This window comes from Heterodontus francisci, chromosome 2 (assembly GCF_036365525.1).
Source record: "Heterodontus francisci isolate sHetFra1 chromosome 2, sHetFra1.hap1, whole genome shotgun sequence".
NCBI lineage: Eukaryota > Metazoa > Chordata > Chondrichthyes > Heterodontiformes > Heterodontidae > Heterodontus > Heterodontus francisci.
This window is the reverse complement of record NC_090372.1, coordinates 117,591,150-117,615,899: the sequence shown is the minus strand read 5'-3', so window position 1 is coordinate 117,615,899 and position 24,750 is coordinate 117,591,150. Positions and strand designations below refer to the sequence as shown.

Here is a 24,750-nt window from a genome sequence, read left to right as displayed (position 1 = left end):
TTGAGTTTATAATGTTTCACTATTTGCATGTGCTTTTCTTTTTGCTTGCGAATGATTTCTATAGCCTTCTGTATCTCTAGTCACCAGAATTGAGGTGATTTTTATGATATGGCCCTTTTGTGTTTTTTAAACTTTGAAATGATTGCTTGGCTGAAGATCTTACTGCACTTAATCAGAATTCTGCCTCAAGTAAATTCCTGCAGTTACAGAAATTAATATATAAGTACAGTTTAATGTAATACCAAATGTTAATATCTTTTAATGACACTTTGTATTGCACTTGGGGACAGCACCATTTATATTTTGGAGCTCTTGCAGTATTGCTGGTCAAGCATATTTTACGTATAATTTAAATCCTTGTTTTGAGATTTTGCACTTATGGAGCTATGTGACTGTGGTAAGGTACAATGGGTTATAAACTTTCAACTTTTTCCTGAAACAGCTTAGTGCTAATTGTTTTTACTTAAATGTTTGTTTTCATTTACAGCTTGGTTTCATTTATGATGGATTTCCAGGGTAGTATGAGATGTGAAAATTAATGTTGCATTACAGACAAAGTTATATTTTGTTCACTTTTTAATGTAAATTAAGGTGTTTTGCAGCTTTCTGAAATTGCTTGTGATTTTTTTTTTGCTGTTAAAATTAAGAATGTGTTGTAGAGTTGCAATGTCATTCAGTGGTGTTTACGCATAAATTGTATGGAAGAATTTTACCTGGATCAATGGTTGAAGTCTGTTTCTTTCTACACATTTTTAATTAGCCTGTGGGCCGTATGTAAAATAACTAACCAGTTATGCTAAGCATAAATAAATATATTTCTGACTTAAGCAGATTGAGGAATGCATGTTATTTAAATCTTTTCCAGAATGTTTGTAGTTTTCATATTTCAATTTTTCTTTTAAATTGCTTCGACTATATTGGATTTTGCTAGGCCACCAACACTTGGTGTGTGTATCTGGTACCGAAGGTAGTAAACCTAAAATAAACTTGCCATGTTTTCGAAGGCCAGCTGCTAGGGAAACATGTTTACTGAGTTTTTCTGGCAAGCTGGTATTGGCGAATTGGCAAGTTGCCACCAGATGCATGGAAACCCTCAAGCCTAGGAAAACATTAAATTAATATAAACTGTTTTATAAGTAGCTGCTGCTTTCTAAAAACCATAAATTTGTCTGTTATTTTAATACACTTGTTAATGCTTAGTTTATAATTTTCTCTGGATAGTTTGCAAGTTGCGTTGTAGTTTGTTTAGTTATAGTTACGGTATATTCCTTTGAAGTGTCTTTTATGGGCCTATGTTAGTAAAAAAGTTAAGACTCTAAATTTATGCAGCTCATGTCCAACAGGGAATATAGTGGAAAAATTAGTAGCAACTAGTTTAACTAAACAGGAAATTCCTACTTTTTTTTTTATATAGTGGCTCCTATTTCAGAGATTTAATATTGGCTGAATAGTGAAGAGATATTTCCTGTTATTCACTTGTATTGCAGTGGAATCTGGGCAATTCTTTGCTTCGTTTAGGTGATCCAGGGTAATATTCCTCTTCAGTCCCACTTAGAACTGTTCCAAGTGCAATCCCAAGCGCATTTGTTTTGTTAAATGTTTGCATATCTACATAATGTTTACTATTGCCAGAATGTTGAATTCTACCTTTTGGTTAGTTTTTTTTAATAGATCAGGTAGATAATGCTGGCATTCAGCACTTGTTTTATGCTGTGTGACACAAAATGCCAGTAAATGAGCATTCCAATCCATTGGCATTGGTGAGACCACATCTGGAGTACTGTATACAGTATTGGTCTCCTTATTTAAGGAAGGATGTAAATGAGTTGGAAGCATTACAGAGAAGGTTTACTAGACTAATACCTGGAATGGGCAGGTTGACTTATGAGGAAAGGTTGAACGGGCTAGGCTTTTATCTGCTGGAATTTAGAAGAGTAAGAGGTGACTTTATTGAAATATATCAGGTCCTGAGGGGTCTTGACAGGGTGGATGTGGAAAGGATGTTTCCTCTTGTGGGAGAATCTAGAACTGGGGTCACTGTTTAAAAATAAATGGCTGACCGTTTAAGATAGAGATGAGGAGAAATTTTTTCTCTGAGGGTCGTGAGTCTTTGGAACTGTCTTCCTGAAAAGGCGGTGGAAGCAGAGTCTTTGAATATTTTTTGATCACTTCTAAAACCTGTCCACACAGAATAAGCAAATTGTGTAATTTTGCTGTTTATACTGTGTAGTCCAGTAGTATGCATAGATTATTGTGCAGTAAATCCAAATCAAGTTAAACAATAGAGTTAAACATAGAACCCTGTCAGGTTACAGCTTTATTAGGGGCTGTTAGGAATTGCAGAAAAGCATAGATTGAAAAGAAAACATTTTTTGAATAAATTAGGTATTAGACCCAGATGTGTATTTTAAAATAACTACAATGGTCTGTTGTGAGGGACATAGTCTGAGTGAATTCATCAAACCAATACAGGCAAATCCTTTTCACAAACTAAATCCACATGTCAGAAAACATCTTTGTGGCACCTTATTGGGGTGCGCAATGTAAATTCAAATGACAGTGTTAATTAATATTCAAATGAAAGCAGAAAACAGGATTTTTTTTGTGCTTTTTAAAAGCTTGAGAAATGGGCTATATGTTTAAAGATCTTTTTATATTTTGGATGAATACAATCATATAAGTATTAAAACATTTCATTATGAATATCTGGCCATATCTTGCTCACTGTACAGGTTTCACAAATTACAGCAATTGTGGATATTTTAATAAACGTTTTAATATTTGAGGTCCAAGTTTCAACCTGGAAATTGGCAAGGCCTATCACTACCTTGTAATTTTGATCTCTTTGTATGTTTGAAGTCTTTTGCAGCAGCACAAAAAATACAAGTTCTCAGGCAGTAGCAAATACACAGTCAAATAGTTTGGAAGGTATAGCAGTTCTGCCATGTGATACTTGACCTAAAGACATTGATCTAGAAACAAAACGAGGCTTTTGTGTAGCTTCCAAATAATTTAAAATGCATAAATGTTGCCAACTCCCTTGCTGCTCAGAACATGTTTTGATTGTAAATTATTACATGCTATTTCAGTTCTTACAGCATGTGTTAGTGTGGCTAAAGATGAAGTAGAAATTGTTGACATGCAATAAAAACATTGTGGCAAACAATTTTTTAAAAATGCAATAGATCAAGATAATTAAATGCTGAATTAATTCCTTTGCTTTATCTGTCTACAACTTTTGATGAGTTGAAATTCAGTTTAAGTTTAATTCTTGGTATGCAATAGAAGTGATGGTCTTATTTGTAACTTGTTCAATGATGTGATTGATTCTCAAATAAATGAAGCAATCTTTTTCTTTTATGGACGAACTCTATCAATTAGAGACACTCTTCGCAATGTAGTCCAATTACAAAGAAGTAAGTTCAGGGTTTTTTTGGTCTAAAAGCTGGTTAAAGTTGTCTATGTCCCAGGTCGATAGATGCTTTTTAAAATTGCTTTTTTTCCAAAATATTTCTGTTCTGAATTAGGGTCTGTGATCAAAATTATTGAACTGGAATTTATATTTTGTTCCTTTTTTTAAAAAAAACTTAGTGCTTGCAACATATTTGAGTATGCATTGAAATTTTTGATATGCAAGTTTGAAAATGGCGGCTGTATGAGTTCCCAGTCATTTTCACAACAATGTGACATTTATGAACAGCTAGGAAAGATTACAACTTACATAACTGAAAAAACATTCTTCACTACATTAAATAAAATTTTACCTGAGCCAGTGTGTTTATTCGAAATAGGTCCCTTTTATAAAAAACAGAATTATGACCAATGCCAAATAGAGTAGGAGAGTCTGATGTAGAATCTCCAATATGCTGGCAAACTCATTAATGTGTGCAGTAAGTGACGAGTCCAATATAATTCCTCATTACTGAATTCAGGCATGAGATTGCTGTGTTCACTGCAGTGTAGATGGCTTTGTCTTCATGATTGTGTGTGTCTTTGTTCCGCTGATAGTATGATAACACTGTACATTGCTGTTCTTTTGTGCTGAAGTTGAGAAATTATACAAAGTAATTGACTTTTGTTGAATCTAAATATTGAACCACTAGACAATTGCTATCCTTTAAACAGCAATACAGTGAACAAGCATATAGAAAGATTGTTGCATCTACACAGTACTCTAATGTATATTTCAACTATAAGTATGCCACTGAAAAATGTGTTGTACAGATGTACATACAACATCTATTAGATTTGTGTACGTTAAGTTGTCATTTGCTGTTTACTGTCTACCTGAAATGTAACACTTTTTTTTGTTTAACATAATCTTTTCACTGGATTTTAAAAAAAAATGTTCAAATCAAGTGTGTCTCAAATATGGATGATCTGTGAAGTTAAATGACTATTTATTTGAGATTTGACCTAATTTATGATTCCTTCGTCATTTGAATCTGATTTTGCATGAAAAGTAAAACATACCCTGAAATATATTGTGCACCCAACGTATTTCAATGCTGTTTGCACTTCATGTTCTGTAATATTTTAGTCAAATACAGTGTAAAACACTTGTCATTTTCAGTATGTTGTACAAATTGCAGCATAAAGCTCCGATGTAATAAACAATTTGGGGACTTGGTTTTTAAAATAAAATTTGAAGACTTCATTTTACAACATTAATGTTTGTACTTTTACTAATGCATCTATTTATTTATGTTATAGTTCAGCTTCTGCCTTGTGATTTTTTAAAATACAGAACACATCCTTGTCCTAGATATGTTTATCTTTATTTTCTCCCCCTTTTCTATTTCTAGTTCTTGCTGGAATATGATTATCACACATGCCAGCTGTCATCTAATACCTTCCCATTCTTGATGGGCGAGTCTAGTTGTGTAATTCTAATTAGTCAGAAAATACTACCAGAGACTGGGAGACTTAATTCACAGTACAATAAAGCTAATGGCACCATCATCCCCAATGCATCCCCAGTTTTTCCAAACTCCAAGTTCTTCTTCAGAAGTGCTGCTAGCCTCATAACCCATGTCTCAGCGCTGTGAAACCCAGGATTCCTACTTCAATGCTAAATTTCTCTCCTCCCCATCCCCTCCCCCAGCAATGCTGCCAACCTCCAGATCACTATCCACTACTCAATCATCTCTCTGCAATACCAGAAAAGCCCAGACCCTGCACCAGTGCTGCTAATTCCAAGGGCAGGATAGGGTGAGTTAATCCAGTGGAAGGTGTTTGCTGATTGCAAGATCCAACTACTGTCACTACTATCAAAAACATGAAGCCAGAAAATTGGGTTGCTGTGGAAGGGACAAAATCATAGTTACGTTTCGAAACTGGTTGGGTAAATATGAGTGCTAGGCTTGAGGCCAAACAACTAATATCAAGAAAAGGAAACTGGATGAGAGTGGGTAGTGTGTGACTTGTGCCAACCAATGGTTAGTATGCAATGTTTTATCAGCAGCATGAAAAGCAAATATTGACATACTTAACCATGAGAAGTGTTGATACCTTTGTAAATAGTGATATGGACCTAAAATTTGATAATGTGGAGTTCAGATAACTTAGTGGTATGGTACTGGACAAGCCATAATCTTCCAATCCTCCTTAGATATGGGGGTGGTGCCAGAGGACTGGAGAATTGCAAATGTTCCATCCTTGTTCAAAAACAGTGTAAGGATAAACCTAGCAACTACAGGCCAGTCAGTTTAACCTTGGTGGTGGGAAAGCATTTAGAAACAAGAATCTGGGGCAACATTTAACAGTCTCTTGGACAAATATGGATTAATTGAGGAAACCCAGCACAGATTTGTTAAAGACAAATCATGTTTAACTAACTTGTTAGTCATGCGGTTGATATATTATACATGGACTTCCAAAAGGCATTTGATAAAGTACCACATAATGTATTTACAAGCAAAGTTGAAGCTCATGGAATAAAAGGACAGTGGCAGCATGGATACAAATTTGCCTGAGTAACATGAACCACCGAGTGGTGGTGGATTATTGTTTTTCAGACTGGGAGAATATATACAATGGGGTTCTCCAGGGTTTGGTACTAAGACCATTGCTTTTCTTATTGACCTAGACCTGGGTGTACAGGGCACAATTTCAAAATTTGCAGTTAACACCAAACTTGGAACAATTGTGAATTGTGAGGAGCACAGTAATAGATTTAGAGGACATAAACAGGCTGGTGGAATGGGTAGACACGTGGCAGATGAAATTTAATGCAGAGAAATGTGAAGTGATACATTTTTGTAGGAAGAATCAGAGACAATACAAAATAAAGGGTAAAATTCTAAAAGGGGTGAAAAAACCGAGACCTGGGGATATATATGCACAAATCTTTGAAGTTGGCAGGGCAGGTTCAGAAGTGGTTAAAATGGCATACAGGATCCTGGACTTTATAAGTTGAGTACAAAAGCAAGGAAGTTATGATGAAGCTTTTAAACCACTAGATCGATCTCAACTGGAGCATTGCGTCCAATTCAGGACACTTTAAAGAGGGTGCAGAAAAGATTTACAGGAATGGCTGCAGGGATGAGGCACTTCAGTTATTTGGATAGATTGGAGAAGGTGGGGTTGTTCTTCCTGGAGAAGTTTGAAAGGAGATTTGATCGAGTTGTTCAAAATCATGATGTGTCTGGAAGAGTAGATAGAGAGAAACTGTTCCCATTTGTTGAAGGGTTGAGAACCAGAGGACACTGATTTAGGATGATTGGCAAAAGAACCAACAGTGAGCGATTAGGACCTGGAAAGCAGTGCCTGACTGTGGTGGAGGTAGATTGAATCATCACTTTCAAAATAGAATTGGTTGAGCAATTGAGAGAAAATTTGCATGGCTATGGGGAAAGGGCAGGGAAGTGGGGCTAGCTAAGTTGCTCTTGCAGGGAGCCAGCACAGCGACAATGGGACGAATGGCTTCCTTCGATGCTGTTAACCATTTGATGATTCTATGTCCTTTGGGGAAGACCTGTCTGGTTTGGCCTACATGTGAATCCAGTTCCATGGTATGTGATTTTTAATCTCTGGGACGTTGCATGCTAACTAAGAATATGATCTCTTACCTGCTGTGCTGCTGTTTTCTGGTTATTTCCCCTTAACTCTTAATTTTGCTTTTTGCATTTTTCCTTTTGGATGAGAAATGGAGGAAAGAGCTGCAATGGGCTGCAGACTGAATTTTCTGATTGGGGTGGGGAGGGGAATTACAAGCTTCCTTCCACTCCCTCATTCACATTTGAATCCCCAATCACCCCCTTCACTTATTCAAAGGGCATGAAATTAATTTGAGAAGCGGTGCCACAAAGGCCTAACTGATTTTTAGCAGCCTGTGAGGCATCATTGGCTACTTCCTACACAGCCCATGCTGGATAGCGCATGCATGTCCCCTGTGTACCTGAAAATGGTGAAAGTGCATGGTCTTGATGTCACTGACTTCAACAGAGCTGATGCAATGCCAGGATGCCAAAATTGGTCAATGAATGTGCATGCAGTCTTCTTCCTTAACTCCTGAAACAACAAGCTTCAGAAAGCAAGATGGTGCCTGTTCTGGTGCTATTTAAAGGGCCATGCAACAAGTTGAGGCTGAGATGCTTTTGATTTGTGTTCAGGCAAAGTTTGTGGATGCAATGTGGTGAGTTGCTGGAGGAATTGAGGTTTTAACTGATGAGGATATAACATTGCCATGCATGGGTATGTACCTATACCTATCTGGGATAGTATTAACTGGGATAGTTTTAGTGTGAAAGGAATGAAGGGAAATGAATTCTTAAGGTGCATTCAGGAGAACCTTTTTTGGCCAGTATGTAGCAAGACCAACAAGAGAGGGCACGGTTCTGAATTTGGTTTTAGATAATGAAGCTGGGCAGGTGGAAGGAGTGGCAGTGGGAGAGCATTTTGGTGGTAGTGATCATAATTCAGTTAGTTTTAACGTAATTTTGGAGAAGGACAGAGATAGAACAGAACTTAAAGTTCTAATTGGGGTAAGGCCAATTTTACTAAGCCAAGAAGTGATTTAGCAAAAGTGACTGGAAACAGCTACTTGAAGGTAAATCGGTGTCAGAGCAGCGGGAGGCATTTTAAGGGCAGATTCAAGGTGTTCAGAGTAAACATGTTCCCACAAAGGGAAAGGATTGGACAGCCAAATCTAGAGCCCTGGATGTCAAGGAGCTTACAGGGTATGATGAGGCAGAAAAGGAAAGCTTGTGTCAGACACAGAGAACTCAATACTACAAAAAGTCGAGAGGAGTATAGAAAGTGGAGGGGTGAAATCAAAAAGGAAGTTTGGAAAGCAAAGAAACGGCATGAAAGAATATTGGCAAATAAAATCGAGGAGAACCCAATGCTGTTTTATCAATACATTGAGTAAGAGGATAACTAAGGAAAGAAATAGGGCCCATAAAAGACCAAAAAGATAACGTGTGTGGAGGCAGGGAATGTGGGCATGGTTCTTAATGAATATTTTGCGACTGTCTTCATAAAAGGAAGGGGGGGGGGGAGACGGTGATGCAGATACAGACACTGTAGTAAAGGAGGAGGAGTGTGAAGTATTGGATGTGATAAACATAGGGAGAGGGGAAGTATTAAGGGGATTAGCATCCTTGAAAGTGGATAAGTCACCAGGGCTGGATGAAATGTACCCGAGATTGTTTTAAGAAGCCAGGGAAAAAACAGTGGAAGGTCTGACCATCATTTTCCGATCCTCACTGAATAAAGGTGTAGTGCTGGAGGAGTGGAGATCTGTTAACTTTGTACCTTTGTTTAAAAAGGGAGTGAGGGATAGACTGAATAATTACAGGCCAGTCAGTCTAACCTCAGTGGTGGGCAAATTATTGAACTCAATTCTGAGAGACAGGATAAACTGTCACTTAGAAAGGCACAGGTTAATCAAGGATAGTCGGCATGGATTTGTAAAAGGAAGGTCGTGTCTGATTAACTTGATTGAATTTTTTGAGGAAATGACGAAGAGGATTGATGAGGGTAGTGCAGTTTATGTGGTCTATGTGGATGTCAGCAAGGCTTTTGACAAGGTCCCACATGGTGTCATGAAAGCTCTACATGCCAAATGGGAAAGATTAATTTCATCAGTTGGAACCTTCCCAAGGACTTTTACTGGAAATTGTTACAAATAACTTTTTTTTTAAAAAGCCAGCAGCCAAGATGGCCAGTGCAATTTACATAGAATCATCAACAGACTGACTCCACCGCGCCAGAACAATGGGGTGCTCACTGATAAAATTGGCACAGAGCATATAAGATTAGAGAAATTAATGTGTGGCTCAAAGACTGCTGTGGTAGAAGTGGGGTCTGGTTCGTGGGGCACTGGTACCAGTACTGGGGAAAGTGGTGGCTGTACCGTTGGGACAGTCTACACCTAAACTGTGCTGGGGCTGGAGTTCTAGTGAGCCACATAAGTAGGGAAGTAGAGGGGGTTTTAAACTGAATAGTGGGGGAAAGGGATCAAATTTGGGAAGATAGGGTAAATCAAGGAGTAGAGACAAGGCAAGAGAGAAAGGTATTAATATGGGAAATGATAGACTGTAACAGGAAAGGACAGAGTGTATAAATCTAAGAGTAAATCAACAGATAAGGTTAGAGGTTACAAAAATAAATGGACAAAACTAAAGACTCTATCTGAATGCATGTAGCATTCGAAACAAAACATAAACTGAGCACGTAAATAGAAATAAGTACGATCTGATAGCCATTACAGAGACATAGCTGCAGGACAACATAGATTGGGACTTGAATATTGAAGGGTACATGGCATTTAGGAAGGACAGGGAGCTAGGAAAAGGTGGAGTCGCTCTGTTAATTAATGATGGTATTAAAGCAATAGAGAGGGATGACCTGAATTCAGGGGACCAGGATGTAGAAGCAGTTTGGGTAGAGATGAGAAATCATAAAGGCAAGAAGTCACTTGTGGGAGTCGTGTACAGGCCACCTAACATTAACCACACTGTAGGATGGGGTATAAAGGAAGAAATAATGGCAGTTTGTCAGAAAGATACAGCAATAATTATGGGGGATTGGTTGAGTGGGTGGAAAAGTGGCAAATGGAATTCAATCCAGAAAAGTGTGAGGTAATGCATTTGAGGAGGGCAAATAAAGCAAGGGAATACAGAATAAACAGGAGGATGTTGAGAGGGGTAGAAGAAGTGAGACCTTGGAGTGCATGCCCACAGGTCACTGAAGGTGGCAGGACAGGTAGGTAGAGTGGTGAAGAAGGCATTTGGAATGCTTTCCTTTATTGGCCAAGGTATAGAATTCAAAAGCAGGGATGTAATGCTGAAACTTAAACGCTGGTTAGGCCACAGTTGGAGTATTGTGTACAGTTCTCGTCACCACGTTACTCAAAGGACATAATTGCTCTGGAGAGAGTATAGAGGAGATTTACAAGAATGTTGTCAAGGCTCGAAAGTTGCAGCTGTGAGGAAAGATTGGATAGGCTAGGGTTGTTTTCCTTAGAACAAAGGAGGCTGAGGGGTGACTTAATAAAGGTATACAAAATTATGAGGGGCCAAGATGAGAGTAGACAGGAAGGGCCCGTTTCCCCTAGCAGAAAGGTCAATTACCAGGGGGCACGGATTTAACGTGATTGGTAGAAGGATTAGAAGGGACATGTGGTGGGTGTCTAGAATTCACTGCCAGGAACTGTGGTGGAGGCAGAAACCCTCAAATCTTTTAAAAGGTATCTAGGCATGCACCTGAAGGGCTGTAAGGGAATGACAAGGTATTGGAGGTTTTGGAAGGCTTAAAAGTGGACTAATCTCCAGGTCCGGACGATTTGTGTCCCAGGATGCTGTGGGAGGCGAGGGTGGAGATTGCAGGGGCTCTGACCCAAATTTTTAATTCCTCTCTGGCACCGGGGAGGTGCCAGAGGACTGGAGAACAGCTAATGTGGTCCCACTATTTAAGAAAGGTTGCAGAGATAAGCCAGGGAACTACAGACCAGTGAGTCTCACGTCAGTGGTAGGGAAACTATTGGAGAAAATTCTGAAGGAGAGAATCTATCTCCATTTGGAGAGGCAAAATTTGATTAGGAATAGTCAGCATAGCTTTGTCAGAGGGAGGTCATTGTCTAACAAATTTGATTGAATTTTTTGAGCATGTGACCAGGTGTGTAGATGAGGGTAGTGCAGTTGATGTAGTTTACATGGATTTCAGCAAAGCCTTCGACAAGGTCCCACATGGGAGACTTATCAAGAAAGCAAATGCACATGGGATACAAGGTAACTTGATGAGGTGGATTCAAAATTGGCTTAGCTGTTGGAGACAGAGAGTGATGACAGATGGCTGATTTAGTGACTGGAAGCCAGTGTCCAGTGGCGTACCACAGGGATCTGTGCTGGGTCCCCTATTGTTTGTCATTTATATAAACGACATAGATGACTATGTGGGGGGTAGGATCAGTAAGTTCACGGATGACACAAAGATTGGCCGAGTGGTTAACAGTGAGGTGGAGCGTCTTAGGTTACGGGAAGATATAGACGGGATGGTACTGATTAAGTTGTTGGAGCTGTGGGCTGACAAGTCCCTGGATCCTGACAGACTTCATCCGAGGGGGTTAAAAGAAGTGGCTAGTGAGATAGTTGATGCGTTCGTTTAAATTTCCAAAATTCCCTAGATTCCAGAAAGGTTCCGTTAGATTGGAAAATGGCGAATGTAACTCCTTTATTCAAAAAGGGAGATGGAAAGCAGGAAACTACAGGCCAGTTAGCTTAACATCTGTTTATATTTTATATTCAGTTTGAGGGAGAGAAGAGTGTGTCCAAGACGAGTATTTTAAACTTAAATAAGGACAATTATGAGGGCATGAAAAGGGTGTGAGGGATAGGCCAAATAATTATAGGCTGATCAGTCTGACCTCTGGTGGTAAATGGTTAGAATCTATTCTGAGGGACAGGATAAACTGCCACTTAGAAAGGAATGGATTAATCAGGGATAGTTAGCATGGATTTGTTAAGGGAAGGTCATGTCTTACGAAATAGTTTTTTGAGGAAGTAACAAGGATTGATGAGGGTAGTGCAGTGGATGTGGTCTACACATTTGAAGCATTTGACAAGGTCCCACATGGCAGACTGGTCAGTAAAATGAAAGCCCATAGGATACATGGGAATGTGGCAGGTTGGATCCAGAATTGGCTCAGGGCCAGGAAACAAAGGGTAGTAGTCGACAGATGTTTTCGTGAATGGAAAGCTGTTTCCAGTGGTGTTCCACAGGGCTCAGTGTTGGGTCCCTTGCTGTTTGTGGTATATATCAATGACTTGGACTTAAATGTGGGAGGTATGATTTGGGAACTTTGCTGATGACACAAAAATTGGCCGTGTAGTTGATAGTGAAGTGGATAGCCATAGACTCCAGAAAGATATCAATGGTTTGGTTGAGTGATAACACAAAGATAGGTAGGAAAGTAACTTGTGAAGAGGACATAACGGAACTACAAAGAGATATAGATAGGTTAAGTGAGTGGGCAAATGGAATATGATGTGGGAAAGTGTGAAATTGTTCACTTTGGCAGGAAGAATAAAAAAAGGATATTATCTAAATGGTGAGAGATTGCAGAGCTCAGAGATGCAGAGGGATCTGGGTGTCTTAGTGCATGAATCACAACAGGTTAGTATGCAGGTACAGCATGTAATTAGGAAAGCTAATAGAATGTTATCATTTATCACGAGAGGAATTGAATACAAAAGTAGGGAGGTTTTGCTTCAGTTATACATGGCATTGGTGAGACCACATCTGGAGTACTGTGGACAGAACTGGTCTCCTTATTTAAGGAAGGATGTAAATGCGTTGGCGGCAGTACAGAGAAGGTTTACTAGACTAATACCTGGAATGGGCGGGCTGTCTTGTGAGGAAAGATTGGGCAGGCTCGGCTTGTATCTGCTGGAATTTAGAAGAGTAAGAGGCGACTTGATTGAAACATACAAGATCCTGAGGGGTCCTGACAGGGTGGATGTGCAAAGGATGTTTGCCTTTGTGGGAGAATCTAGAACTAGAGGTCACTGTTTTAAATGGGCGACCCCTTATTTTTAGACAGAGATGAGGAGAAATTTTTTCTCGCAGAGGGTCGAGAGTCTTTGGAATTCTCTTCCTCAAAAGGCGGTGGAAGCAGAGTCTTTGAATATATTTAAGGCAGAGGTAGATAGATTCTTGATAAGCAATGGGGTGGAAGGTTATCGGGGGTAGGTGGAAATGTGGAGTAATCAGTTCAGCCATGAACTTATTGAATGGCGGAGCAGGCTCGAAGGGCCCAGTGGCCTACTCCTCCTAATTCTTATGTTCGTATGAAAGGGATAATGAGTATGAGGCAGAAGGAGGCCTAGGCAATTCTCAAATTGAACCTCCTACTATCCGGTTAGCTAATAGTGAATTGCTAGGAAGATTGGACATTATACTTTCATATTTAGATGCAGACCAACGAGAAGACCTCTCTAAGGCAACTCACAGCATTTAAAAGAGTCTGTAGGGATACGTCAGGATGTACAATCTCAGCCACACATGATGTGGATGTCAGGGAATCCGTTCCTGTAAAACAACATTCTAACCGCTTAAGTCTAGGTGAAAGCAGAAATCCAATACCTGTTGGAAAATAACCTAATAGAACACAATCAAAGCAGCTGGAGTTCACCAGTAGTATTAGTGCTTAAACCTGACAGTTCAACTAGACGCTGTGTAGATTATAGAAAAGTTAATGCTGTAACAAAAACAGACTCCTACCCAATTCCTCGTTTAGAACAACTGAGGGGCTCTATTTGGAAGGTGCAGTCGACTGATTTGGTGATAGACTTTATGGAAAAATTTTAAAACCAGAATGCCAAACTATTCCAATGGAGTTTACTATTGTTACGACCGAGGCAGGAGGAGTGCACTGTGAACTCAGTCCCACTTCTCCACAGGTCACAGTGTAACAATAAATTTTCCCACTTACTGAAACAGCCAATTAGATAGTCTATTTGTCCCTGAATAAACCACAGTTTTTTAAATCAAATACAAAATTTAACTGTTTATTGATCAAGACTTGGTTTTATAATAATGAAGTGAATCTATATACGAATTGAGATATTAAAGCTCCTTATTTTCTCAAGCCTTCATGCACACGCACATACATCCAAAAACTGGTTAACTAGGGAAAAAAGGGATTTTGGTTTACAGCTGTTATCACAATCTGGAAGGAGGTTCTTCGGTTTGGCGAGGTGTCCCAAAGTCGAATGGTTAGCTGCCACTCGAAGCCTTTCCAGGCGAGGTTGATGAGCAGTCTGTGATGGGTAGGTGTTCCAAGAACTTCAACAGTAGAAGGCTTCACATAAAGTCTTACATCAGGTGTGCAGCAACAAGGATCTTGTTGGGTCTTACAGCAGCAGTATAGCAGTAAAAGGTTTCTTCCAATATTCTGGATTTCTTAAACCCAGGGTAACAGTATAGCTCGATGCAGGGATTCTTCAGAAACAGGAGGCAATAGGAATCTGCCACATTTGAAATACAGGGTTTCTTCTCGAGATGCAGCATTCCTTTACAGAGAGGTAATACTATTTCTGGGTCTTCTTATCTCCAAGCAGGTCAAAAATCAAATTTCACATGCCTGCTTTTGTCCAAACACACTAGCATTTTAAAGTTCAAAACTGAAACCAAAACCTTCCATAAACAAGTCACATGCCCAGTCATAAATTATCTCTAGTCATAACAGGGTAGCTCTGATGTGAAGCCCTGGTTTCCTTGAAATTGCCTGGATTCCAGTCCTTGTTTATCAGTTCAGCCTTTGTTGAACTTCCTTTCAAAACATCCATAAAGTTCAACTAGTTGCAGGTGTCTCAATGTCCATTGAAATTCTTTTTCAATTTTTAAAAACACAGAATCCGAAGTTTTAATACAAAAAAAATCCACCTAACGCTATTACAGAAGATTGTCCACATTGCAGGCAAAAATAATGTTATTGCAGAAGCTTTATTGAGAACCTAACTTTGTTCGAGATTTCTGAATGAACAGAGGATACAAAGCATAATTGTATTAACTATAATAAAAGAGTAAATGAGTATGAGTGTAAAATGTTTTCAAATTTTTGTCTTTTATTTTGCCACACTGTGTAATGAAACACATTTAAAAATGGCGTTTCATTCCTCCGAGGGTGGAGATGTTATGAAAGTGATTCAGGTTTTTGTTAAAAATATTTTTAAAAGGAATTTATAGTTAACCTAAATAAATGTTGGACCAGTTTTTTGTAATCAAGGGGGCCACTGGAAGAACTAATTTGGCAACAATGTTACTGGTTGTCATATGACTCAAGCTAAAGATAGAACAGAAACTTTGGTAAGGGGGCAGAGAAGTGACGAGCGCCCCTTTGATTGGACAAGCCCAACAGTAGCAGAGCACCTGGGATGGGCAGAAAACTCATAAGCTTTCTGGTTGAGGGTCAGTGTGGTTAGTGTGTGTTTTACTTCCTCGAATGAGATAAAATCAAGTCTGCTGAAGTGTCAAGGAAGGCCAGAAGACCACAACCCAGCTCACTTTCCAGAAACTCCCAAGGAAGGACCCTGTGAAGTCCACTGTGCCGATTCATCTCGTTTCCTGTCTTTGAAGAAAGCCTGCTAAATTACTTTTCAATGCCACCTGAAACGAACTGTTCTAAAAGATCCCAGTGACCTGTCTGCGTGTACCCAGAAGGTAGACTGTATGCCAGTTTTGGAATAAAATATCTCATCTGCTGTTTACTTCCAAAATACGCAAGTAATCTACCCAAAGTTTTTTTTGTCTGTAACAAAAAATCCCTTTTTTTTTGGTTAACTGGTGTGCGTGTGTGTATATTTATTATATATAATCTATATATATTATATAAGATAATATATACAAGTGTGTGTGTGTGATGAGACTTGGGTAAAAAGGAAACCTTAAACATTTTGATGTGTGTTTGTTTTACTTCATTACTGGTTAAGACCTGTTTAATAATAAACTGATAATTTTGTCTTTTTTAAAGAAACCTGGTAACTGTATTGTTATGAACAGGTGAGAAAGAGGTTCCATTTCAGCCTTCACCTGGTCTTACTGTAACAGGGTTTTATTTTTAAACACACTGTTTTAGCTCCCCCTTGGTGAGTCCTTGTTCACTGCTCTCCAATTATAAGGCAAAGAAACCAGCACAAACCGGCTTTCTTTCTATCACCTCACCGATCTTTTATGTCCTTTTTTTCTATTGAGCAATTTTAAGGTCATTTAACTATTAACGCCCTCTGTGATGGGCTTTTCTTGATTCTATCTTACTCTCCCCGTTCTTGTTTTTTTTTCTGTTTACTTATCTTTTAGTTCAATGAAAGGTACACACCTGAACATCAAAACCTCTATCAAGATTTTGCTTTTATTTTAGATTTCCAGTATTTGCATTTTTTTTTGCATTTTAGACGTTTCTAGTTTGAGTCTTAAATCATTTTCTCCAATACATTGTTCCCTATTCTATATCCTGAGATTGGCTTTCTGCTCAGTTTTATCAAATCTTCAAGGACTGGATGAGTTCTTGGAGAAGGCTGATAATGCTGCATTAAAAAGGTAAGTGAAAATGTGGGGAGCATTAAGGGTTATGATGCTTAGTTGCAAGTTGGGTGCACATCAGCGAGAACTATTGATTCATTGGCTGCTTGGTGGAGGGTGGGCGATGGAAAGGTTGGTGGTGATTGGGAGGTTTCCTTGACTTTGTTTAACCTAGTGCTGTGAGACTTAATGGGAGTCCACAATATTAGTTCTGGCCCCCATGACCACACACAGTTAACTGGCTTGCTGTGTTCATATCAAGTTGCCAAAAGAGGTATTATGCAATATGTAAAGTAAGAAGTGTTACAATTTACTGAAACTGATGGTAAAATGTCAGGTATTTATTAATAGCACAATGTATTGGACATTATTAGGCAAGTTATGACAAAATTCCTTCTACCTGTAACAAAGTTTTCCCTGTTAAGGGTTAGCTTTTTTCCGCAAAAAATAAATATTACAGGCTTGTTGTATAATTCGATGCACAAAAAGCAAATATTGCATTTGTTATGCTGGAACAGCGTCAAACACTGGTATCAAACATTAAATTCAGAACATACACATACTATAACCAGATTCGTCATCATGCATTTGGTCAGTATACAGAAGAGGAATAACCTTCCGAAGTGGAATCTGATATCAGGAAAATGCTTCATTCAGTTTTCCTTCCTCAGGTTTGCCATTTACCTAAACATAGATGGATAGATTCATTAATTGAACATCACTGGAATTGTCCAAGATTCCCACAATAGTGTAAGCTAGGTAGGGGCAGGCAGTAGACTGATTTACCTTATTCCACTGATAATGACAACAGCCCAGACTTTGGTAACAGTGCTGCTGTTGTCAAGCTCACCAAACGAAGTGGTTTTGCTCTCATTTCTAAAAGGAGTTCCACAGCAGCAATACAAATGCTGCTGCTGACACCGCTAGTCTTCATTTTCTCTCGCTAGTGGACTGACCACACAAATTTCCAATTATGAGCTGCACGGACCTTTTCTGCTCATATCTTATGGCCAAATTACAAGCAGAAGATCCTGAATATACCCTATTCCACAACACTATCACCTTTTTATTCTTTCACGGGATGTGGGTGCCACTGGCAAGGCCTGCATTTGTTGCCCGTCCCTAATTGCCCTTGACAACTGAGTGCATTGCTATGCCATTTCCGAGGGCAGGTAAGAATCAACCAACTGCTGTGGGTCTGGAGTCACATGTAGGCCAGACCACTTAAGGAGAGCTGCTTTCCCTCCCTAAAGGCATTAGTGAACGAGATGGGTTTTTATGACAATCAATAATAGTTTCACGACACCATTACTGAGACTAGCTTTCAATTCCAAATTTTTTTTTTTATTAACTTTAAAGCTGCGTGGTGGGATTTGAATCGATGTCCCCAGGGCAATAACCCCAGACCTTTACATTAGTTCAGTGATATCATTATGCCACAGTTTCCCGAAGAGTATTGCTGAACTGCCTCTTGCACAGTACTTCTGTAACCTAAACACAGTGATTGTGAATTTCCTCAGAGGATCATAATGAATGGTGCAGCAGGCTTGAAAAGCCAAATGGCCTCCTCCTATTTCTTATAACTGTGCCAGAAGAGCAGTGGAAACTCCATTTACAGTCATTTTTTAAATTATTCGTTCCTGGGATGTGGGCATCGCTGGCTAGGCCAGCATTTATTGCCCATCCTTAATTGCCCTTGAGAAGGTGGTGGTGAGCAACCTTCTTGAACCACTGCAGTCCACGTGGGGGTAAGTACACCAACAGTGCTGTTAGGAAGAGAGGTCGAGGATTTTGACCCAGCAGCAGTGAAAGAACGGCGATATCGTTCCAAGTCAGGATGGTGTGTGGCTTGGAGGGGAACTTGCAGTTGGTGTTCCTATGCAACTGCTACCCTTGTCTTTCTAAGTGGGAGCCTTGGTGAATTGCTGCAGTGCATCTTGTAGATGGTACACACTGTTGACACTGTGCATCGGTGGTGGAGGGAGTGAATGTCTGTGGATGGGGTGCCAATCAAGTGGGCTGCTTTGCCCTGAATGGTGGCGAGCTGCTTGAGTGTTGTTGGAGCTGCACCCATCCAGGCAAGTAGAGATTATTCCATCACATTCCTGACTTGTGCCTTCTAGCTGGTGGACAGGCTTTGAGGAGTCAGGAGATGAGTTACTCACTGCATAATTCCCAGCCTCTGACCTGCTCTTGTAGCGACAGTATTTATGTGGCGACTCCAGTTCAGTTTCTGGTCAATGGTAACCCCCCCAGGATGTTGATAGTGGGGGATTCAGCAATGGTAATGCCATTGAACATTAAGGGGACATGGTTAAATTCTCTCCTTTTGGAGATGGTCATTGCCTGGCACTTGGGTGGCATGAATGTTACTTGCCACTTATCAGTTCTCCCCGATTCCCATTAACTTCAGTTTTGCTAGGGCTCTTTGATGCTAGCTCAGTCAAATACTGCCGTGATGTCAATGGCAGTCACTCTCACCTCACGAGTTCAGCTCTTTTGTCCATGTTTGAACCAAGGCTGTAATGAGGTCTGGAGCTGAGTGGCCCTGGTGGATCCCGAACTGAGCATCAGTGAGCAGGTTATTGCTGTTGATTGAGAGTAGACTGATGGGGCAGTAATTGTCCTGCTTTCTGTGTACAGGACATATCTGGGCAATTTTCCACATTCCCGGGTAAACGGCAGTGTTGTAGCTGTACTGTAACAGCTTGGCTAGGGGCACGGCCAGTATGGAGCACACGTCTTCAGTACTATTGCTGGAATGTTATCAGGGCCCATAGCTTTTGCAGTATCCAGTGCCTTCAGCCGTTTCTTGACATCACGCGGCGTGAATCGAATTGCCTGAGGTGTCATTCCAGATTATGTGCTCATATCTACGGCGTAGGACTCGAACCCACGACCTACTGACTCGAGCAAGAGTTTCACTCACTGAGCCATGGCTGATATAAATTGCTGGTTAATGGCAAAAAAAACAGCAATGTTTCTTCCAGAAATGGAATAACGCTGGGACAATTTACCTAGTAGCCCAGCTGAAGTGTCATTGTGCTTGAGTTTCTGATCATAGTGTAGATGTTACACACTGCTGTCACTGTGCATCGGTGGTGGAGGGAGTGAATGTTTGTGGATGGGGTGCCAATCAAGCAGGCTGCTTTGCCCTGAATGGAAACTGTGGATATTTGTTTCATTTAAAAGCAGAAATGTAAATTCAATAACAACACCTTGCATTTTTAGCACCTTTAATGTACTAAAATGTCCAAGGTGTTTCACTAGAGCATTATCATCAGACAAACTTTGATACAGAGCCACAAAGAGATATTAAGACAGGTGACTGAAAGCCTGGTCAAAGAGGCAGGTTTTAATAAGCAACTTGGAGGACAGGGTTGGAAGGGCAGAGAGGTTTAGGGAGAGAATTCCAGTGCTTGGGTGTAGGCAACTGAAGGCACAGCTGCCAATGGTGGAGTGAAGGAAATCGGGGATGCATAAGAGACCAGAATTGGAGGAGCACAGAGATCTGAGGGTTGTCAGGCTAGAAGAGTTTAAACAGATAGGTAGATACTAGGGCAAGGAGGGATTTGAACAGAAGAATGGGAATTTTAAAATCTAAGTGTTGCCAGACTAGGAGCTACTTTAGGCCAGCGAGCAGAGTGATGACTGAAGATACAGCAGCAGAGTTTTGGATGAGCTCAAGTTTATGGAGGGTGGAAAACTGGCTAGGACAGGATTGGAAGAGTTGAGTTTAGAGATAACAAAAGCATGGTTGAGGGTTTCAGCAGAAGATGAGCTGATGCAGAGATAGAGATGGGCGAATTTATGGAGGTAGAAGACGATAATCCTAATAATGGAGAGAAGCTAGGGTCAGACTTTCAGCTCAGTCAATTAGGACACCAAGGTTGCAAATAGTGGCCTTGAAATTCCATCACTTAGTTCTTTCTTCTTTTGGGCCTCCTTATCTCGAGAGACAATGGATACGCGCCTGGAGGTAGTCAGTGGTTTGTGAAGCAGCGCCTGGAGTGGCTATAAAGGCCAATTCTAGAGTGACAGGCTCTTCCACAGGTGCTGCAGAGAAATTTGTTTGTCGGGGCTCTTGCACAGTTGGCTCTCCCCCCTTGCACCTCTGTCTTTTTTCCTGCCAACTACTAAGTCTCTTCGACTCGCCACATTTTAGCCCTGTCTTTATGGCTGCCCGCTAGCTCTGGCGAACGCTTAGTGCCGCTAGATAAAGGCCTACCTGGCTTCCCCGAGGACAGGCTATGCCGCTGCACTATCTGCACAGCCTGTGGGGTGTTCTCCAGCAATGTGGATGCACATGTAAATTGGTGCTATCCTTACATAACACAGCTAAATCGGCTGATGTGACACCAGGATTCCAAATTTGAACAACGCAGGTCCTGGCAATGCCTGCATTGTCAACTCTTGAAGAAAGTATGAAACAGAAAGAGGTATGGTCACACCCTTGGCACCTTACATATGTCAAATAGCAGGATGAGGGTCGTGCTCGGAATTGAGAAGGGGCATATAGCTGAAAGATGCCTTCATATTCTCAATGTTCTCAGCAACGCGGATGCTGCGGGCCCTGTTTCAGCCAACACCATGATGCAGAGAACCATCTCCTTTCGAAGGCTCAAAAGGTGAAAGCGTCCTCGAACCCCGCTGGCTCTGCTCCCTTCTATTGTGTGCCATCGTGTCCTGCAAGAGGGAGTATAGAATATCAATGGTTGTTTAGCATCGTGTGAATAGCTGGAGGTATATGGAAGCAGTGAGAGATGGGGTAAGGCTGACAGCATTGGTAGGTGTGTGAGCATGAGGTGGAGTAGCTGGATGTTATGCATGAAAAGTGAGTGATGAGAATGTGGTGCATTGAGCAGTGTGAGATGTCATCTGAAGATGCATTCATTGACCATGACCACCCATGTGAGGTCATTAGAGCTCTTGTGGTACTGCTCCCATGCCCTTGGGTCCAGGCCCTGCAGCTGACCTTCCTGACCAGTTGCTCCCACTCCCTCCCAAGCATGGTCCTTGAGGTTCTGCTGGCCATCTAGCAGCTGCATGGTGTCTTTCCTTCTGTCCACTTGCAACACTTATGCCTCCAGCTCCACATCCGTCAATCTGGATCGTTCTGTCTGCCCTAGAGTTCAGTTTGCAATCATTTCCATTGCAGCAATCTCTTTGTGCAGCTTTCCTTTGAGAGGCAGCCTGCCTTTAACAAAGAGCAGATTGCCTCCACATGATCTGCAGCAATGCTGCTGTGCCTCTTGCTGTACGCAAAGCTCCCTGGCTGTATTGAGGAGAGCGCCGCACTGGAGGCACAGGAAATAGTGCCTAAATCATTCAGATGAGATGGGTATATAAATTTTGCGTCTTACCCACCTCAATCTGAACAGGCCCAAGCACGCCGCGAATTGCAGCTCCTGCATCCAAAGATCCGGGCACATGGATTTCACGCTCAGTCTATTTTAGCCTTACAGTGGCCAGGGAGGGGGGATGGAATCAGTTGATAAAGCTTGTGATGGGGACCAAAGGCAATGGCTTCAGTCTTCCCAATATTCAATTGGAGGAAATTTCTGTTCGTTCAATACTGGTTGTTGGATATAGAGTGACAAATCAGAGGCAGTGAAGGAGTCGAGAGTGATGGTGATGAGATCGAGCTAGGTGTAGTCAGCATACATGTGGAATCTGACATTGAATCAGCATGCACATGAGAAATAGGAGGAAATATTCATTTACATAGTAAATAAATGTTATGTCCTTCCTGATATATAAAAAAAAAATCAAAACACAGCCTTCATATTAAAATTAAACCTGTTGGCACGGTGCCAGTTCAAATTGAGTTCACATGCCATAAAGCTTTTGATCATTTGTGCTCAGATCAATGGTTTACCCTGTAGATGATGCTTGGCTTTAATGGAAAGGGATTAAAAAAGACTTAGAAATGTCTTTTTAAATAAAATGATGGAAAATCTTTATACTAGTTTGTACTTGCCTCAAATTGCAGAAATGTCGACATATAAAATTCTCCTCCAATCAGGAAAGCAAGAATGAAGAAGTAAAAAATTTGATTATGAATTAAGAATTTATTTTTTTTCCTTCTGATAAGACTATACCCACTGAAAAGAAAAAATCTTCTGCAAATTAGCAAATGGCTTTGTTTTGGTTATATTAGCACGCACAAAAATGGAATGGGCCTTTATGACAGCAGTACATGAAGCGTGTTATCCAAGGGTCCTATTCCCCTGTATACTGACATAACAGTACCACCCCTTGTCCAACATGCAATATCTGAGCCAAAGTATTTTGATTGTAACAAAATCTGTAATCTGATACAGTTAACTAATACAGTTATTAAATAAAAAATACACATTCATGAGAAGGCTTTTCTCTACAGTTATTCTTCAATTATGCTGCATGATAATCAATATGATAGTGGTTTGAGCAGGGAATGGCTGGTGAGAGAGATGGTGGATACTGACCTGCATCTTGCTGCTGGGGGAGCTGCGTCTGTAATGGGTGATTTCTGCAAAGACAAGACACAACCTCATTAGACAAAACTGAGCTAGAACCAAATTCTGCATCTGGTGTGAAGAATGATTTTTGTCTTTAAGTCGGTCAGCTTTTACTCTACCAGGACCATACAGTTAGAAATATAAGGAACTTCATACTAACAGTTAATTATTTCAGCCAATCCTAATAAAATTTTATAGCTCAATGAACTGGCACTGTCAATAAGTTTTCACTCTAGTTTGTTCACCTGACTGGATTTCAAAGTTTTTTTTTAATTATTTGGTTCATTGATAACTTGAAATAAATCTTAGCTACAGTAATTAAATCATAGTTTGGACTTTTTTTCTAGGCTATAAGGATATAATTTGTTTCCCCTTTTGTTGTTCCCCATTGGTTTATGCGTCTCTATCTGAAAGAAGAAGATTGTCACAATTCTGCTTTCCATTGTCAATGCTGCTCTGGGCTAGCCACCAAGAGAGTTCCACTGAAGATTCTTCCCTCTGATTTTCCTTCCTTTCTGCAGAGAATTGATATAAGAAAAGTCAAGGGCGGCACAGTGGCTAGCACTGCAGCCTTACAGCTCTAGCGACCCGGGTTCGGTTCTGGGTACTGCCTGTGTGGAGTTTGCAAGTTCTCCCTGTGACCGCGTGGGTTTCCTCCGGGTGCTCCGGTTTCCTCCCACGTCAAAGACTTGCGGGTTGATAGGTAAATTGGCCATTGTAAAAACTGCCCCTAGTGTGGTAGGAGAATTGAGGGAAGGTGAGGATGTGAGGGGGAAAAAATGGGATTAACGTAGGATTAGTATAAATGGGTGGTTGATGGTCGGCATGGACTCGTTGGGCCGAAGGGCCTGTTTTGGTGCTGTATCTCTGAGTCTAAGGATCAGAAATGGCAAATGGCTCACTGACACTCATCCCACCAGTACCTTAATTCTTCCATTACAACATCCAAACTCATTTGGAATTACCCCAATGCTCTTGCCTCTGCTATTTGGACCGGCAAACCACTTCAAACCTTATCTGTCTTTCAGTAAAGCAGTTATATATGAAATCCATTTAAATTTACTTTCTTGGTTTATAGTGAACTTATAGTTTGCATCTATTTTTATCAGCACTGTTAAATAGTTCATGTACATGCATCATATCCCCCGCTCTGTTTTTTGACAGTGTACAGCTTGAGCTTCTCTAATCTTTCCTCATGGTCTAACATGTGTTACGACCAGGTGAGGAAGGTATCTAGGGGTCCCTCTCAGCCTTCACCTGGTCTTACCGTAACTGAGTTTAATTTTAAACACACACTGTTCTTAGGTCCCCCTTGATGAATCCTGGTTCGCCACTTTCCCATTATAAGGTAAATAAACCAGCACAAACAGGTTTTTTCAGGTTTAAAGAAGAAAAGTTGAAATTTATTAAACTTTAACTTAAACTCTACTTCGGTGGACGCCTAAGGATACATGATGCACCCACACTAGTATGCATATTCGATACACATATGCAGATAGAGACAGAACAAAGTAGAAGAAATAAAGTGGAAAAGTTTGAGGCAATCTTTGAAGGGGGTTTTTGTTACGGTCCTTCGAGTTCACTGCAGAGTCCTTGACTGTAGGTAGATCTTGCTTTTCGTTGTGGCCCAGTATTCCTCTTAAACCTTCTTCATTGTAGGAGACTTTTCTCTCTTGGGGTTCATGTATCTTCAGTGGATTTGGAGTTCCGTGAGAAAGAGATGGGA

The 24,750-nt window shown here is 40.5% G+C and overlaps 1 protein-coding gene across 2 annotated transcripts in view; it reads right to left on the bottom strand.

The window, feature by feature from the left end:
• Window positions 1–14,031: 14,031 nt before the first annotated feature.
• Window positions 14,032–24,750, bottom strand: part of sgce (sarcoglycan, epsilon) — a 125,442-nt gene continuing 114,723 nt past the window's right edge. For both annotated transcript variants that reach the window (XM_068009915.1, XM_068009908.1), the window contains 2 exons: window positions 22,992–23,035; window positions 14,032–17,208 (listed from right to left, as the gene is read on the bottom strand). In XM_068009915.1, the coding sequence (XP_067866016.1) occupies window positions 17,192–17,208; window positions 22,992–23,035 (61 nt within the window). In that variant the 3' untranslated portion in view covers window positions 14,032–17,191. The remainder of the gene's footprint in view (window positions 17,209–22,991; window positions 23,036–24,750) is intronic.